Here is a 15,176-nt window from a genome sequence, read left to right on the forward strand (position 1 = left end):
CTCAGAATCACTATATATTCTCTTCTTCTACATTATTACAAGTATTACTAAAGATGTGTCTTATTTGGAGAGGAAACCAATATAGATTATGACAGTCTGACATTCCTGCACAACTAGAAATGTATTTGTTTAACTGTGCCAGTAAATCCATTCCAAGTGTGACCCAAGTATGACTATGTAAACAAATATTTCTCAATTATAGGTTAAGCTCTGCTTTTTAAACTGAATTTCAAAATGCAGCAGAAATTATTTTTTTATTTATTTTTCATTTTACACTCCATAAACCACTTCTCTAAGGTAATTGCTGAAAACAGTGGAAACTCTAGGGTGTTGTTCTCCACCATTGATAGGCTATTGCATCAAACACCTTTTGATACACTCAGTCAGGCATCCTCTCTAAGATGCGAAGAATTTGCAGACTTCTTCAAAAACAAAGTCATTTCTATAAGGGAGGCTGTTGGTAACACAAGTAATATGTTTGATAGTACATCCAAAAACAGCCCCCCAAAATTAAGATTCTTTAGCACTATTACTCAATCTGAGCTTGGTAAAATTATAACTCAAACCAGCTCCTCAACATGTGTTTTGGATCCAATCCCTACTAGATTCCTCAAAAATGTATATGATAGCTTAGCTCCCTTTATTCTCAAGGTAATAAATACCTCATTAGAAACAGGTATATTTCCAACTGCTTTTAAAACCGCTGTTGTGAAACCTTTACTAAAAAAGTCGAATCTTGACCATACCAATCTGAGCAACTACAGGCCTATATTAAATCTACCGTTCCTGAGCAAAGTACTTGAAAAAGTCGTTTGTAATCAGTTAAATACCTTCCTCAACGAAAAACTCCAATCAGGTTTTAGATCAAATCACAGCACAGAAACGGCTCTAGTAAAAATAGTCAATGATCTTAGACTAGGGCGGTGGTCGCGTAGTGGTTAAGGAGCTGGGCTAGCGTGCAGTAGCCTGAAAGTTGTCGGTTCAATTCCCAGCTTCCACCGTTTGTGCCCTTGAGCAAGGCACTTAACCCCAAGTTGCTCCGGGGACAATGTGATCCCTTGTAATATAGCTGACATATGTAAGTCACTTTGGTCAAGAAGTGTCTGCTTAATGTAATGTAGACTGGCTACTGACTTAAACAAAGTCTCAATCCTTATTTTTCTGGATTTGAGTGCGGCATTTGACACCATTGATAATAGCATCCTAATTCACCGCCTTGCGAAGTGGGTGGGTCTCTCTGATAATGCTCTAAACTGGTTTCAAACCTACATTACTGGCAGAGATTTTTATATCAGTCTAGGAGATCATGTGTCTGAAAAACATGACTTGCCTTTTGGTGTGGCCCAGGGGAGCTGCCTTGGTCCCCTGCTATTTTCCCTATATATGCTTCCGTTGGGAAACGTCATAAGTCAGCATAATGTAAACTTCAATAGCTACGCAGATGATACCCAATTGTATATTTCTGTGGAGCCAACTAACCCAGATGGCCTTTGCTCCCTCACTGCATACCTAACCTCCATTAATAAGTGGATGAGCAAAACATTTTTGAAACTAAATGATGACAAAACAGAGGTACTTTTAGTTGGACCAAAACTAAAGCGAGACATTGTTCTTAGTAATCTGGGGAACTTGGCGCACCAGGTCAAACCAAAAGTAACAAGCCTCGGTGTCATCTTAGATGCAGAGTTAAGTTTTAAGCCCCATATCAGTAAAGTTACTCAGACAGCCTATTTCCACCTGAGAAACATTGCCAAAGTGCAGCCCTTTTTAACTCAACAAGATGCAGAAAAACTAATCTAAAGAAATTGGCACTTATACAGAATACAGAATTGATTTTAAGGTTATGTTAATTACTTACAAAGCTCTGAATGGCATAGCACCTTCATATATCTCTGAGCTTTTAATATCTTATCAACCACAATGGAAACTTAGATCATCCAATTCTAATATTTTAATCGTACCCAAAGTGCTTCACAAGTAAAGTGGAGAAGCTGCTTTTATCCATTATGCCCCAAAACTATGGAACACCCTGCCTCTGTACATCAAGCAGGCGAGTTCAGTAAATATTTTTTAAAAAGATCTGAAAACATACCTGTACAGGAAAGCTTTTAGTTAACTCATCTTATCCTGTAGACTACTTTTTCAGATTATTCTACATCTGCTGCCATTGGAGGGCGCAGCCAGCCAGAAGCAGATGGGCTCCCCCTATTAAGTCAGGTTCTGCTCAAGGTTTCTTCCTGGAATATGGGAGTTTTTCCTTGCCACAGTTGCCATATGGCGTGCTTATGGGGGGTAAGAGGGTTAAGGCCGCCAGTCTTATGACATGTTATTGTCTATATTTTTGATATGTTGCTGAGTGGATCATAAACGGCCCCAGCAATGAAGAAAAGTGATTGATAATGACTGACTGACTATTATTGTGTTACATGCTTCAAATGTAAAGCACTTTGAGCTGCATTCTGTGTATGCTATACAAATAAAGCTTATTATTATTATTATTATTATCATTTAATCATCACAACATGTGTTTATGGAAATAACCAACACTGTGATTGAGATCTTGTCTTGTGATCATTACAAGAAAAAAAAAGACATTTCCAACACTCAAACACAATTCAAATGATGTTTAACTCTGTCTTCAATATGAGGTACCATTTCCACTTCTTTCTTCTTGTAATGTACAAGGATGAAGTTCTCAGTGTCTATCGTAGCATCTGCAGAAGCCTGCAGCCTGTCCTATAGAAATGTATAATGTTCCTTGTTGTCCAACAAGAACCAGCGACCTAAGTACAACAAATGTCATCCCTCAAAGGATGTAGTACACAAAAAGGAATTTCATACACTTCACAAACAGAGAACAGAAACAGAGATACATAAGGAAGAGAAAAAAACAATTAAAAACTTGCAAAGGGAGGTCTTTAAAAAGTTATGTTGTTTAGAAAATATTACATTGAAATGAATGAAATGCATTTGGAGTAGTCACTTTATAAGATAACCAAATACAGAGAGAGGCTAGCCATTCAAAAGGAGGTTGGAGGTCTGTGCTGTGTCATTCGTAGCACACATTCACTGCATTGTCACCGAGAGCACTCTGCCCTCATTTAGTCTGAGAGAAACAAGGCAAATGAATACACTGCAGTTACAAATTAAGCTACAAGCCCTTTTGGGACACCTGACCCAGCTACTATTTCTTGTCCATTCAGAGATCCCAAGTCCCGGTGCTTAATACTCCCAGGAGATATGAGTGTAATGGAAAATTGCAGAGAGGAGGTGGGCTGTGATGAGAGGTGTGTGTGTGTGTGTGTGTGTGTGTGTGTGTGTGTGTGTGTGTGTGTGTGTGTGTGTGTGTGTGTGTGTGTGTGTGTGTGGGGAGGGCGTAGAGATGAGGTCCTTGCCCACTCACCAAGGCCTCCACATTGAGGGATCCCCCCCTGGGAAGAACGGGGGCAGGGCAGGGGGAGCTTGTCCTGGATGGCCACCGGGGGAGGGGGGGCTCAAGGGGGATGGCCCCTCCCTGACTGGACCACTGGCCCGTCCCTCATTCAGCTGGGGAATTCCAGGGGAGGAGTGGGGTGTGCTGGGGCCCCGGGATGTTGGAGGAGGGGAGGGCGAGGAGCGCAGGGCAAGAGAGGGGTGTTGCTGCTGAGACCCAGCAGACAGGGGAGCGGGGGCGGGGGAGGGGGAGGGAGAGGGGGAGGGAGAATGGGGGCTGTTGCTACGGACACTGCTGTTGGAGCCTGGGCTACTATTTCCAGCACCCAAGGCCACGCTCTCGCCACTGACATGGGGCAGGGACTTGAGTAGATGGTTGAGAAGCCGGGCACCAAGGGTCTTGTCCATGCCAGGGCAGCTAAGGAGCAGGTTATGGACCTCGTGCATGCACTGGATGTAGCCACTGCCGTAACGCTGACGGGATTCAAAGTTCATGGTGGAGCCAGAGCCCCCTGCATGATACAGAAGGGAAAATAAATGGAGTTATTGAGGAAATGCGTAATGAAACAACAAGGCCATGACACCGTAAAGTCACCCATTCTCACCTGCTCCATAGCCCCGCTGCAAACCCTCCATATGCTGGACTGTAATTTCCAGAACATCTGCCTTCTCCAGTTTGGATTGCTTTAAATAAAATAAAGAGCATTGCTGTTATCAGCGTTTTCCTTTCTACAACATATTTCAGGAAATAGTGTGAAAATAACAATGAAATGAAAATTCTAAATGAAAAGTGTACTACTCTCTGTTATACCGTTGCAAATGGTATGCAAATGTATGTTTGAGCACACACAAAGTTAGTTTGTTTGTCTGTCTCTCTCTGTGCGTGTTTGTGTGTTTGTGTGTGTGTGTGTGTGTGTGTGTGTGTGTGTGTGTGTGTGTGTGTGTGTGTGTGTGTTGAGAGAGAGAGAGCTGAGAGCTGTGTGCCAGAAGTAGGCCTACTAACATCCAAGTTGTAAGCATCCACCATGATACCCTTCAGCTGCTCAAGACTGCAGTTTATTCTCTCCCGGCGTTTTTTCTCAATGAGAGGTTTTCGCAGCTAACAAGAGAGAAAAAGTTGAATTCAGTTCAAATTCAAATACATTTTGGTTGACCTAGAGGTTTGATTAAAAGGGCACCTTGAAACATAATTGGATAACTTCATGAAAACCTTTTCTGAATTATATATGGCTATATCAATGTAAAGTCTTTCCATCTAGTGGTCAACCAAACCTCTTATGTATTGTTTTTTAGTCAGTAATTCTATGCAATCCACGAGCGCCCCCTAGAGAAATTTACCCATATAGACACGAGGAGACAATCGTGGTACTTTTCTACAGGGGGTTGAAAACATCAATTCAGAAAGCTAGGCTATTCACTAAATGTGCTAAATAAATGTAATGTCAAAATCATTGTAAAAATCAAACTCATTGAAAATCTGTCCATGCATTAACCTAGACAGTCCTCTCAGAAATAGCGCTTCCAAACTTAAGTTGCGCCAAACTTAACAATAAAGTTCGTTCGTCCGCGATAGTTTAGACTTTTGTGCAGGTTGTGGCCCCAATAAAGTACACTGGAACTATGCGTATGCCTAAGTATAAACTAACTATTTTGTTTCCCCAAGTGAACCACATAAGCTTTGAAGAATATGTTAATAACATGTGGCTTACTTCTTACCTTGCGTTCTTCTTTATTGTTGTTCTTCTCAGGGGCATTTCCCATGTTTGATGCCGTCATTGTAAGATTCCTCGGCTTTATAATGCGCCAAACGCTCTGGACTTACTTAGGCCTACCTCTCTGCCCGGACCAAAAAGACACCTTTGAGGATGTTTTGAGGGTGAGTAAAACATATAACAGACGCGACGAAATGTAGGCTAAATATCCCATTTACCCACGTTTTATTTAGCCTATAGACCTCCCCCTCATGCCTCCTCCCATAGCAATTAACATGATAATATGGGTGGCTCAATTCGCACACTTTCCCACAGTCAGTGAGGGCAGGTTTAGGGGAGGCAGGTCCACGCACTGAAAAACTGTGTCATAGTCTAGGCTAGTCTACTGATTTATCAGAGGGTAAGAGTCAATAGGCCTAGTGCTGTTCACATAATTTGTCCCAAGTTGAACTTGCTTATAGGCCTAAATGCTTTAGCCTATAGGCTATACAAAATGTCCCACGATTAAGCTTCATAGGATTTGTTTTAAGATGCAGTGTACGTGTTTAATTTGGCAACGTTTTGGCTGTGCATCCTTGAGACTTGAAAAGTCAGCACAGCCGAAAGCCAAATTACAAACGTAGGTTCACCACAAGAAATGGTGCGGTTTCTCCCGTGACCAGCGTTTCCTCCTCCCGATCCACCAATGAAGAGGAGCGAAAAGTGCGAACAGTGAGCTAGTGTTTTGAAGCATTTAATAGCGCTGAATGTAGGGTTTCCCGTAGGCCTAATTAGATCAGCCTTCCTTTTTAACTCTCCTTGCACTTATGGCTTATTTAGGCCTATTGTCTTCGCTTCTACGGACACACTCCAATGAAGCGCGCTAAGAGCTTTTTCTATTCTTGTGCTGCTGAAGAATGGCTGGGTGTTAAAACGTTAATGGCCGCCTTAATCATTTAAATCCGAATTAGTTTTTCTTTTCTTTTTGAAGAGATTCAACGTCACATTAACACTGTGAGGAGAGGTGACTATTTGAAATTGCAGCCTAATGTACTATATTCAATAACTGAGCCTATATAATAACGATGATGTCCTAGTTTGCCCGTGCTACTTCACACAGGCGTTTCAAAAATGAGGTCAAACACTTCTCAGGCTTTTTCGTGTGATGCAAAGAGGTTGCCTTCGAAGCACACCACTCGTGCACACCCTCTTGCACTTCATATTTTCTACTTTCACTGCAGTACTGCTTTTGCACATTGTGGACTGAACTTGCTATAGATAGGCTAAGTCAAATTTAGGCTATTTGTTTATGTTATGTAACTGGCATATGTGTATAATTTTACATTATAATTAGGCCTATATGACATTTCTGCTAGTGATTTAATATGTCCAGTGTGCTTGTCTGTACATTGTGAACATTGTGTGTTTTGTAGCACAATCATTGGAGATCCACTACAAACCTACTTTATTTATTGTGAACTCTGTGGATAGTTCACACACACTTTCACTTCTTCACACACTTTCAAATCTTTTTTTACTTTGCTACTGCTTTTGCATTTGCATGTCCCCCTACTCCTACATTAAGTCTAATGTTTCACTCTCTGAGAATCCAGTGTCCTCACGTGTGTGGTACGTGACAGTGTGGAAAAGACTTGCCTTAATTTGACTTCACTTTCAACAATGACAGTACAGTCAAGAAACTTAATATGGCTTATTACTTACATGACAAAATGTCCTAAATGAGCTTGCTGACCTATCTGTATAGGCTAATACTAATTTGGGTTAGTCTGTGCATAAAAAATGTGTTATCTAAATAAAGACAACTACTACCTTTAGACTAACGAGAAGTGCTGTGGTTGCGGTATATTTTGTTTTGTGTCATATGCATCAGTATACTAGTTGGTGAGAAATATTGTTTTATAAGTCTTGTGGCTAGCTTCGTATTTTCTGGTACAAAAAGAGACTACAAAACACTTTTGGTTGTTGTTATGTTATTAGACAAAAGCTTTTATCCATAAGGCAACTTGCAAAACACATTTGAGGGGAAAATGCTTAATAGAATAAACCATGTTTTATTATTTTAAGTAGAACTTGTAACAAATACACTAAACAGTGGGTCTCTTTACATTCTCAATTGATATGCTGAATCTGTCATACAGCTCAGGCAGAATGGCTAAAACAGAACAGCACCTGGTCATTGCACCATAGAAGTACCAGAAACAAAGAGAGTTTCGATTGCAGTGTTTTGCTGCTGATATAAGGCAACTAAAGGTCATGACAGGAAAAGAGAGGTAGAGAGGGGAGATGTAAATATTACAGTCATTCAGAGGAGGACTTCCTGTAATGATTTGAAATCAACAGAAGCATTCTTTGGCCAAATATAATTTCACCCCAAGTGTCTCTGGGATAGAATGACAGGAGCAGCATGAGCAAGGTGCTCATGCACGGGTGGGCCTGATAGCTGACGGACAGCGTGAGCAAAGCAGTTCAGGTGTTGAGGGGCCCCCTGGAGCGATTGTTCTCATCTGCGCTTTGGCCTTGCATGGGCAACATCTGCCGTAGCGCGTCCAGGTCCACTTTTTGGCGAAAGGTCTCAGTGGTGAAGTAGTAGGCCAGAGGGTCCAGCATGGCATTGAGACAGGCCACCATTAGGCTATAGTGATAGCAGGACATCAGACTGCATGGGATGGACCTCTGATTCAGGTAGATCAACAACAAGCTGAGATGATAGGGCAGAAAACAGCAGAGGAAGATGACCAGGCACGTGGCAATCAACCTCTGGATCTTTCGGCTGTCCACAAGCTCTGTCTGAGCGGCTTGGCTGTGGTTGATGGCCCGGATTAACCCCCAGGAGCTGACTAGCATCACTAGCAGTGGGACGCCAAAGCCCACCGTGAGACTGGAGATGATGGCAATGGTCCGAGTAGCATAGACGGGGAAACTCCCAAAACACCGTGTCTGGTTCTGGTTGTCCCGTGGTTTGGTGAGGTAGATGGGCAAGCTTGCACCAATTGTCATTATCCAGACACCAAGGCAAATTACCGGCGCCTTTTTGCGGACCTCACGGACACGGCTGGACATCGGGAAGCAGACAGCTAAACAGCGGTCAATGCTCGTGCAGCTCAGTAGGAAGATGCTACCATACATGTTGATCAGAAGCATCATCCCCATGATCTCACACAGGCTCTGAGGCAATATCCGGAATCCAAGATGATAATAGATCCGCACAGGCAGTGTGCAAACCAAGCACAGGTCAGCCAAGGCCAGGTTGGTCATGTAAACAGTGGTCTGGGAGCGTGTTTTAGTGTTGCAAAAAAACACCACCAGAGCAATGAGGTTAAGGATAAGGCCGGCAACAAAGATCAGCACATACACACCTACAAAAATCAATTCTTCTCTTGGCTCAGTTTGGTTCATACACTTCTCCCACAGAGTCTGTTGGGTAGCGTTGGACATCATGGTGTCCTGCAAACTGTCAAAAGCCTTTACTGGACTTTGGTGAAAAGAAGAAGAACCAGGCATGGAAACTGAAAACAGAACGACAGTTTTGTTGATTTTGAAGATATGTAATCTTTGTATGAAATTACCAAGGAGTGTCATTTAAAAATGTAATAATATATCTTAATAAGTTTTAGTGTGTGTAGAACCAACAACTAAGTTTTAATTTTCACGTGACTGACAACAGTCCTATGACTTAACAAATACAAGAGAAAATTGACAGAATATTGGCAAAGGCTCTGTTACCCAAAATAACTCCAATTATGGAACAAAAACACCGAAATGTAGTTGCAAAGCATTTTTTAATGTCCAAAGTAGCCTACATTCCTGCAAAAGAACTGAATATCCTCAAAAACCTACTGTTTTGAATATTTGTAAGGGTTTGGTCTGTCAACGACTTTACTTTATCATCATATCATCTTAAATTGTGACCCAACGACAAGTGTTCTTTCTTTTAAACAGATGAACGAATAATCTAAGAACAGAAAAGGGTGCATGTAAAATAAACTTACCAAATGAACACTTGTTTTCCAAATTATTAAATGATGTAGGCCTAGGCTTCATAAAATAGCGTATTGCTGTGTCTTCTCTCAACTGACATAATGTTACTGATGAGTTGACAAACAACTCAGGAAATCCTTCTGAAAAAAAACAAACCGTATGCAAGTAAGCTACCAGCTCCCAGCCCACTTCTTGACACATTGTGCACTTCAACACCCACCATTTCCACTCGTCTCTTTTACACAAATGAGTCATTTCAAACTTTAAACTTTTACCACAGTAGCCTGAACTGCGAATTCAGATTAATGTGCACATAACCTGGCTGCAAACACAATAACAACGAAATTGCCATAAACCTTTAGGCTTCTTTGAAATAGTAGCTTACAGAATTGATTTACCAATTGTGTTGCATGCAGACTGTCAACTTGCGTGCTGCATTTGCATGTGTCGGTCTATTGTCTATTTCGAGTAGCCTAGTCTCGAAGTTTCATGGGGAAGTGTGCTTCGCACATGAACATCCGTCTAGCCAACCAAGGTGCAATTGAAATAACGCATTAAACGTAAAATAACGCATTAGTCGAAACTGATCACACTCAAATGCAGAGCGTGCATTCATGTTAGGATCTTATGGCAATCCTATATGCACTGCAATGGTTGCACTGCAGGTCTGACTGCTTTACTTAAATCGCTTTGGCAAATTGTTCAGCTTTCGCAGCTAAAACACATGAAAAAAAAATCGATTGGAATTGCATCGTGTGACATTGAATTATATAGAGTCCAAGCACACTTCACATGTAGGCTATTCAATTTCTCGAAGAATAGAAACGACACGATGACCGGAAGTTCTTGTCCACCATTTTCTTCCTTTATGCGCAGACCTCGTGGCGCAACGGTAGCGCGTCTGACTCCAGATCAGAAGGTTGCGTGTTCAAATCACGTCGGGGTCAAACTGTTTTGTCTCCATTGCTTATGTTGTTAATGTGAATAGTCTACGTATTGTTGCTTATTTTTCAGTTAATGTATGAGCGGTATGAATGCAACGAAAGCTTTCATCCAATTCAAGCCATGAAATGCCTGCATTCATATTGTGGACATGCAGACTGTCAAAAATAGGCTAAACTAGCCAATGTCACTTCAACACAACATGTTGACACAACTTTGTGAGCAGGAAGTAACAGGACTACCCTAATGTTTTCTTAAACATATAGGGTAGGCTGCTACAGAAAGCACAGACTAGTTATCACAATTGTAATGGAAATTATGGGTATTTGAAATATTGCCCAAACAGGACAGACTAAAAAATAGCCTACTGATCTGGTTGAGTTAATTTAGAGTCCAGAAATGCATCAAACGCAACACCATTCCAAAAAAAATCCACAATTTAAATGGAAGAACTGATATTGGGAAATGTATAGCCTATACTGTGTTGAAATTTAGTGAATATAGTGTGTGTGTATACAATAGGCCTATTATTTATGGGCAGCCGTGGCCCACTGGTTAGCACTCTGGACTTGTAACCTGCCGGTTCGAGCCCCGACCAGTGGGCCGCGGCTGAAGTGCCCTTGAGCAAGGCACCTAACCCCTCACTGCTCCCCGAGCGCCGCCGTTGTAGCAGGCAGCTCACTGCGCCGGGATTAGTGTGTGCTTCACCTCACTGTGTGTTCACTGTGTGCTGTTTGTGTTTCACTAATTCATCGATTGGGTTAAATGCAGACAAATTTGTACAAATTGTGTACTGGTCTTCTGTGGAACTTGTCGAAGACAACCAGAACAAACTGGTTTTAAAAAGGTGGTGGCTGCTAGGTGGTACTAGGCCTAGTAGTTTTGCTGTCCCATTACACCACTAAAGTTTTCTTTTTTTTGTCCACTCCAACACAAAATCTAAAGGCTTAATTCTTACAGTATAGGCTATATGGTGCTAATTTAGGCCTTCTTAATTATATTATATCAACATAAGGAATATGAATAAACCCTATTTTATGCAAATATTTAAGATATACTGATGGCTACATTATATCATATATATCTTTCAACAGATGTATATCCACTGGAAAAACTGAAATGATGACATTTTTAAGACTGTTTAATTTGAACATAACTTTAACTCTAATTCCCATACATCCACGGTCACAGCATTTGAGATTGTGTGTGTGTGTGTGTGTGTGTGTGTGTGTGTGTGTGTGCTTAGTAGGACCTTAGTAGCATAACCTATGTTTGAAACACATTTAGAACACCCCATTTGACAGAATGAATTTTATTTATAAAAACATAGCTAAAAACATTTTTTCAAAAACCATTGATCAACAACTAAAACAAAAAATGCATAAACAAATTAAGAGTTTGGTTTCAAAATGCTATATCCATTTTTAAAAACATTAATACATCATGTTATTTAATTGTGTATCTCAGATAATATCAATAAAATTGCAGTTGTGTTGTTTTGATTTGAATGAAGATTAATTAAATAACAATACTCAATTACAGTTCTACTGAAATTACTTGGGAAACAAAATGTAAAAAAAAAAGATTAATAAAAATGCATTAAACTGGAGGATATAGCGTTTTGGAACCAAACTTTTCAAATTTAGGCCCCATTGAGGTCTGTTAGACTACTGACAGCGGCACATTCTGAATTCAAATGAAAGGCAAGAAATATAAATATATACAAAAATGGATCCAACCACTTTACATTTCGTACATGCACAATATTATGAGCAACAATTAGGCTATCAAGTATAATTTACTAAAATGTGTTATACAGTCACTGTCTTGAAGCTTCAAAATTCCATTCAGCTGTCAGTCATTCAGTCACATCTTTTGGGTGAAGTGTGTCTTCTGGGGGTTCTTCTTCATTCCTTCATTCGTCCTGAAAGAAATCACAAGACTCAGACTTCTGCACAGGTGTTTCTTTTTTCTTTTAAGAAATACATGATTTATGCAATTCATGTATTTTCTTAACAATCAGCACAGAGACGGAATGTACACACATTTTTTACTTTTTGCAAAAGGAAATAATATTGGTGCTGTTATATTTACGCTAACCTGATCCACAAAGACTTTATCCAAAACATGAATTTGTAATTAAAAATGTAAAATGTAAGGCTGTGCATGTAGAAAAAGGACAACCCCCCCCCCCCCAGTCCAAACGACATTTATAGATGTGTTATTAATCCATATGAATTTTTACTGCCTGCATATCCTTACCTCTTTGCCTCTGCATGTTCCACAGAGGCAGCCAAAGAGACCGTTGACCATCTGGAAGCCACACAGGCCCAGCTCCAGGCAAGCAGTAGCCAAGAGGACTGCGAACAGGGCAACGTTGAACTCCACAACATTTTCAGGCTCAAGACATAACTTCCAGCTGTCTGGATTGGACAGGTATGTCCCATTACTGAAGAAAAAATGGGGAGAAGGGAAAAACGTTATGTATAAGACACCACCATGAATACAGAATCTGAAATCAATCAACAACATTACTAAATGTATGTAACATCTGTAATGCTATGTAAAACATTACAAATAAATGTAAGATTGGCTGCTTTGATGCTTGGCAAGACTACGCCATGGTCATACTTCACATGCAAACTTCGTAACACTTACTAAAAGGCACACATTAAACATTCCTTTAAGGTCCAAGTTAGACATAACTAATCTTATTAGTAAAATCAATATTGATTCTCATACTTGTCAAACGGTCTGCCCCATTGTCCAAAAATAGGGTTTTCAATAGACCAGTAGCGACATATGGGCCCTTTGGACAGGCCTAGAGCAGCCACACTCATGCTGTACAGAGCACCGACCACACCCAGCGCTGCAAACCCAATGGACAGAAACATCTGCGGAAGGAACACATGAACATTACTGCTTGAATTACAATAGGCTTTTGACACTGTATGTGTAACGAAGATGGCACAATCTGAAATGAGTCTAGTTTTAGAAGGACACATACCCCACAGCGATTGGCACAGCAGCCTACCTTCCCGGTCAAATGAATATGGATGGCTGGTACAAGAACCTAGAACAGATAAATATTGACACCTAAAAGGGTTTTCTTTCTCCAAAGTGAATAGTTAAAAACAGTTTCCAGTCATGTTTAATTCAGAAACATTGTGAAGGAAATAATGAATGGCCATCCTTTGTGCATAGTCAAAGTCAGAAGAAAAATGAAAGCCGTGAAAACATAATAGTATAATCCGGTACTCACCATAATACCACCGCCAAGCAATCCCCCCATGTAGGTCACCTCTGGTGTGAGTGTTACGATATTCGAGTCACTCTGAGCATATTCTGTTTTCCAGTCGGGGAAAAACAGTAGAATGTTGCAAATGATCGATATCAATGCCAGTGGATACAGAACCACTGCAATGCATTTGGCGCACTTTCCTGTACACATCTTTAAGAAATTCTATGAGCACTCCTTCTGAGATGAAATGGATGTCCAATAAAAAGGCGAGTGGAAATATCAAAAGTGTGTTCCCGAGTTGTATTCTTCTTTCTCCGTGACCTGTGTGATGGACAACTGCTCAAATGGAAAGGACAGTGAACTATTTATATAGTGGGTTTATGACTAGGTACTAGGGGAGGGGGGTGATAAGAGTGAACCTATGCCTTATGCCACACCTGAATGGAAACATCACTGGTTGGTTTATCAAACCCATAAAACTTGTGCTGATAATCTGATCAAGTAGTTCCATTTCATAGAAGTGAGCAAAGGTGTAGAAGAAGGGAAACTTGGAAAGGGGAAAGAGTAGAGGGATAAAAGAAACACAGAATCATTCCAATGAGACATTTTGTGTCCCCCTGGTGGGTGCAAAGGTCATCCAAGGGTACACAAACGGTATTATCTAACAGTATCGATTAACCCTCTAAGCTGCTAGTTCTTACAACATGCTGTTTCAGTTTGACAATTTAATTCAGCAGAATGAATCATTGTGTGTGTCACAGTGTGTGCTACCTGGGAAATCAAATTTATATCAAATTTAGCCCCTTGATCTGCTGCCATAGCAACAGAAACATTTCGGATATACCCTCGGATATATACCTATCGGGGTTGTACTTCTGAGGGGCTTCCCCACCCTCACCCATTGGATAGCCTGGGGCATGCCTAGAACGAGATTTATGTTTAGAGAATTAGATGGCGCACCGTTTAAACACTGATATGTGGATGTGAAATCTTTAACAATGATATGTTAAAACTGTTGCTCACACCAGGACCTACATACAGTTAAATCCAAAGTAAAATGTTATGTCTTGAACATACAGTATAACCATACACAGTATGCAGTAAAATCCTTAAACTGTTATTCCAGGTTTTTACTATTAAACAGATAAAGGGAAAATATTAAGAATGTAGCATTTGGAATATATAGATATATGTGATGCAAGACATATATACACCAACAGCATTACTGTTTTTGCAGCAAAGGGCAGTTTATGCTGAAAACATGGTCTGTGTATTGGGCTCAGGTATTTGTAATTAAATTGCTAACATACATTATAAAAATATTTATAAATTGTTTGCCTACTACACATAACCTAGTTTTGGCTATATGTGCACTGTGGGATGTGGTTAGTTTCATCTACATATTGTAGAAACCTTGCTTGTTACCACCCAAACTGTTATCCACAAAATTATACTCTGGCTAGATCTTATATATATTGTGTGCCATAAACAATGACATAAATGTCATAGTTTGCTTCATAGCTCGCTCATTCTTATACAATTATAGTTTAGTAACTACATTATTATTATTAGTAGTAGTAATTTACTATATATAACATTTTAAGAACTGTATGCTGTCCACAGTCAGTACTTTGAATGCTGGCTACACTTTCTTTTTTCATTTTCAATCTTAGTACCGCTGAGTGTGTATCTGCTGTTTCATCCTAACTGACGATGTGTATGAATTTATCTGCACCTGCCTGCGCTACACAGTTTGCTTCCTGTTAAAGGGAGTTTTTCTTTGCCACTGTTGCCATAGTGCTTGCTGTAGGGCTGGGGTCTTCAACAGCAGGTGTTCGGCCCACTGATGACCCCTGATTACGCTTTCAATA

At 40.4% G+C, this 15,176-nt stretch overlaps 3 protein-coding genes and 1 non-coding gene across 9 annotated transcripts; 1 reads left to right on the forward strand and 3 right to left on the reverse strand.

Moving 5' to 3' along the window:
- Positions 1–2,609: 2,609 nt before the first annotated feature.
- her8a (hairy-related 8a) lies at positions 2,610–5,440 on the reverse strand. Of its 5 annotated transcripts, none has more exons than XM_042071080.1 (5): positions 5,149–5,436; positions 4,436–4,531; positions 4,038–4,116; positions 3,369–3,944; positions 2,610–3,324 (listed from the first exon to the last, which is right to left on the reverse strand). In XM_042071080.1, the coding sequence occupies exons 1-4, from the start codon at positions 5,206–5,208 to the stop codon at positions 3,400–3,402; spliced, it is 780 nt and encodes a 259-aa protein (XP_041927014.1). In that variant the 5' UTR covers positions 5,209–5,436; the 3' UTR covers positions 2,610–3,324; positions 3,369–3,399. The 5 variants fall into 5 exon arrangements, with proteins under 5 accessions (XP_041927014.1, XP_041927015.1, XP_041927016.1 ...); XM_042071081.1 differs by having other exon boundaries at positions 2,610–3,338; XM_042071082.1 differs by having other exon boundaries at positions 2,610–3,308; positions 3,353–3,944.
- Positions 5,441–7,175: 1,735 nt separating this feature from the next.
- On the reverse strand, positions 7,176–9,939 carry LOC121689889 (lysophosphatidic acid receptor 6). 2 transcript variants are annotated; one of them, XM_042070123.1, is made up of 3 exons: positions 9,521–9,939; positions 9,134–9,262; positions 7,176–8,650 (listed from the first exon to the last, which is right to left on the reverse strand). In XM_042070123.1, the coding sequence occupies exons 2-3, from the start codon at positions 9,183–9,185 to the stop codon at positions 7,611–7,613; spliced, it is 1,092 nt and encodes a 363-aa protein (XP_041926057.1). In that variant the 5' UTR covers positions 9,186–9,262; positions 9,521–9,939; the 3' UTR covers positions 7,176–7,610. The 2 variants fall into 2 exon arrangements, with proteins under 2 accessions (XP_041926057.1, XP_041926056.1); XM_042070122.1 differs by lacking the exon at positions 9,521–9,939 and having other exon boundaries at positions 9,134–9,404.
- A 58-nt stretch (positions 9,940–9,997) lies between these two features.
- Positions 9,998–10,069, forward strand: trnaw-cca. Its single transcript has one exon. It is a non-coding gene; the product is annotated as a tRNA-Trp (tRNA).
- A 1,873-nt stretch (positions 10,070–11,942) lies between these two features.
- Positions 11,943–13,657, reverse strand: tm4sf21b (transmembrane 4 L six family member 21b). The gene is made up of 5 exons (XM_042070113.1): positions 13,327–13,657; positions 13,072–13,137; positions 12,807–12,958; positions 12,327–12,513; positions 11,943–11,988 (listed from the first exon to the last, which is right to left on the reverse strand). The coding sequence occupies exons 1-5, from the start codon at positions 13,513–13,515 to the stop codon at positions 11,980–11,982; spliced, it is 603 nt and encodes a 200-aa protein (XP_041926047.1). The 5' UTR covers positions 13,516–13,657; the 3' UTR covers positions 11,943–11,979.
- Positions 13,658–15,176: the final 1,519 nt, after the last annotated feature.

The sequence above is a fragment of the Alosa sapidissima genome, chromosome 18, assembly GCF_018492685.1.
Source record: "Alosa sapidissima isolate fAloSap1 chromosome 18, fAloSap1.pri, whole genome shotgun sequence".
Taxonomy (NCBI): Eukaryota; Metazoa; Chordata; class Actinopteri; order Clupeiformes; family Clupeidae; genus Alosa; species Alosa sapidissima.

Coding starts and splice junctions, on each gene's coding strand:
- tm4sf21b (XM_042070113.1), bottom strand. CDS start 13,515: ATGTGTACAGGAAAGTGCGCCAAATGCATTGCAGTGGTTCTGTATCCA. Junction 13,138..13,326: donor TGCTTGGCGGTGGTATTATG/GTGAGTACCGGA, acceptor TATCTGTTCTAG/GTTCTTGTACCAGCCATCCA. Junction 12,959..13,071: donor GCTGTGCCAATCGCTGTGGG/GTATGTGTCCTT, acceptor TTCCTTCCGCAG/ATGTTTCTGTCCATTGGGTT.
- LOC121689889 (XM_042070122.1), bottom strand. CDS start 9,377: ATGACTCATTTGTGTAAAAGAGACGAGTGGAAATGGTGGGTGTTGAAG. Junction 8,651..9,133: donor GGAAAACAAGTGTTCATTTG/GTAAGTTTATTT, acceptor TTCTGTTTTCAG/TTTCCATGCCTGGTTCTTCT.
- her8a (XM_042071080.1), bottom strand. CDS start 5,208: ATGACGGCATCAAACATGGGAAATGCCCCTGAGAAGAACAACAATAAA. Junction 4,532..5,148: donor ACAATAAAGAAGAACGCAAG/GTAAGAAGTAAG, acceptor CTCTCTTGTTAG/CTGCGAAAACCTCTCATTGA. Junction 4,117..4,435: donor TGGATGCTTACAACTTGGAT/GTTAGTAGGCCT, acceptor TTTTATTTAAAG/CAATCCAAACTGGAGAAGGC.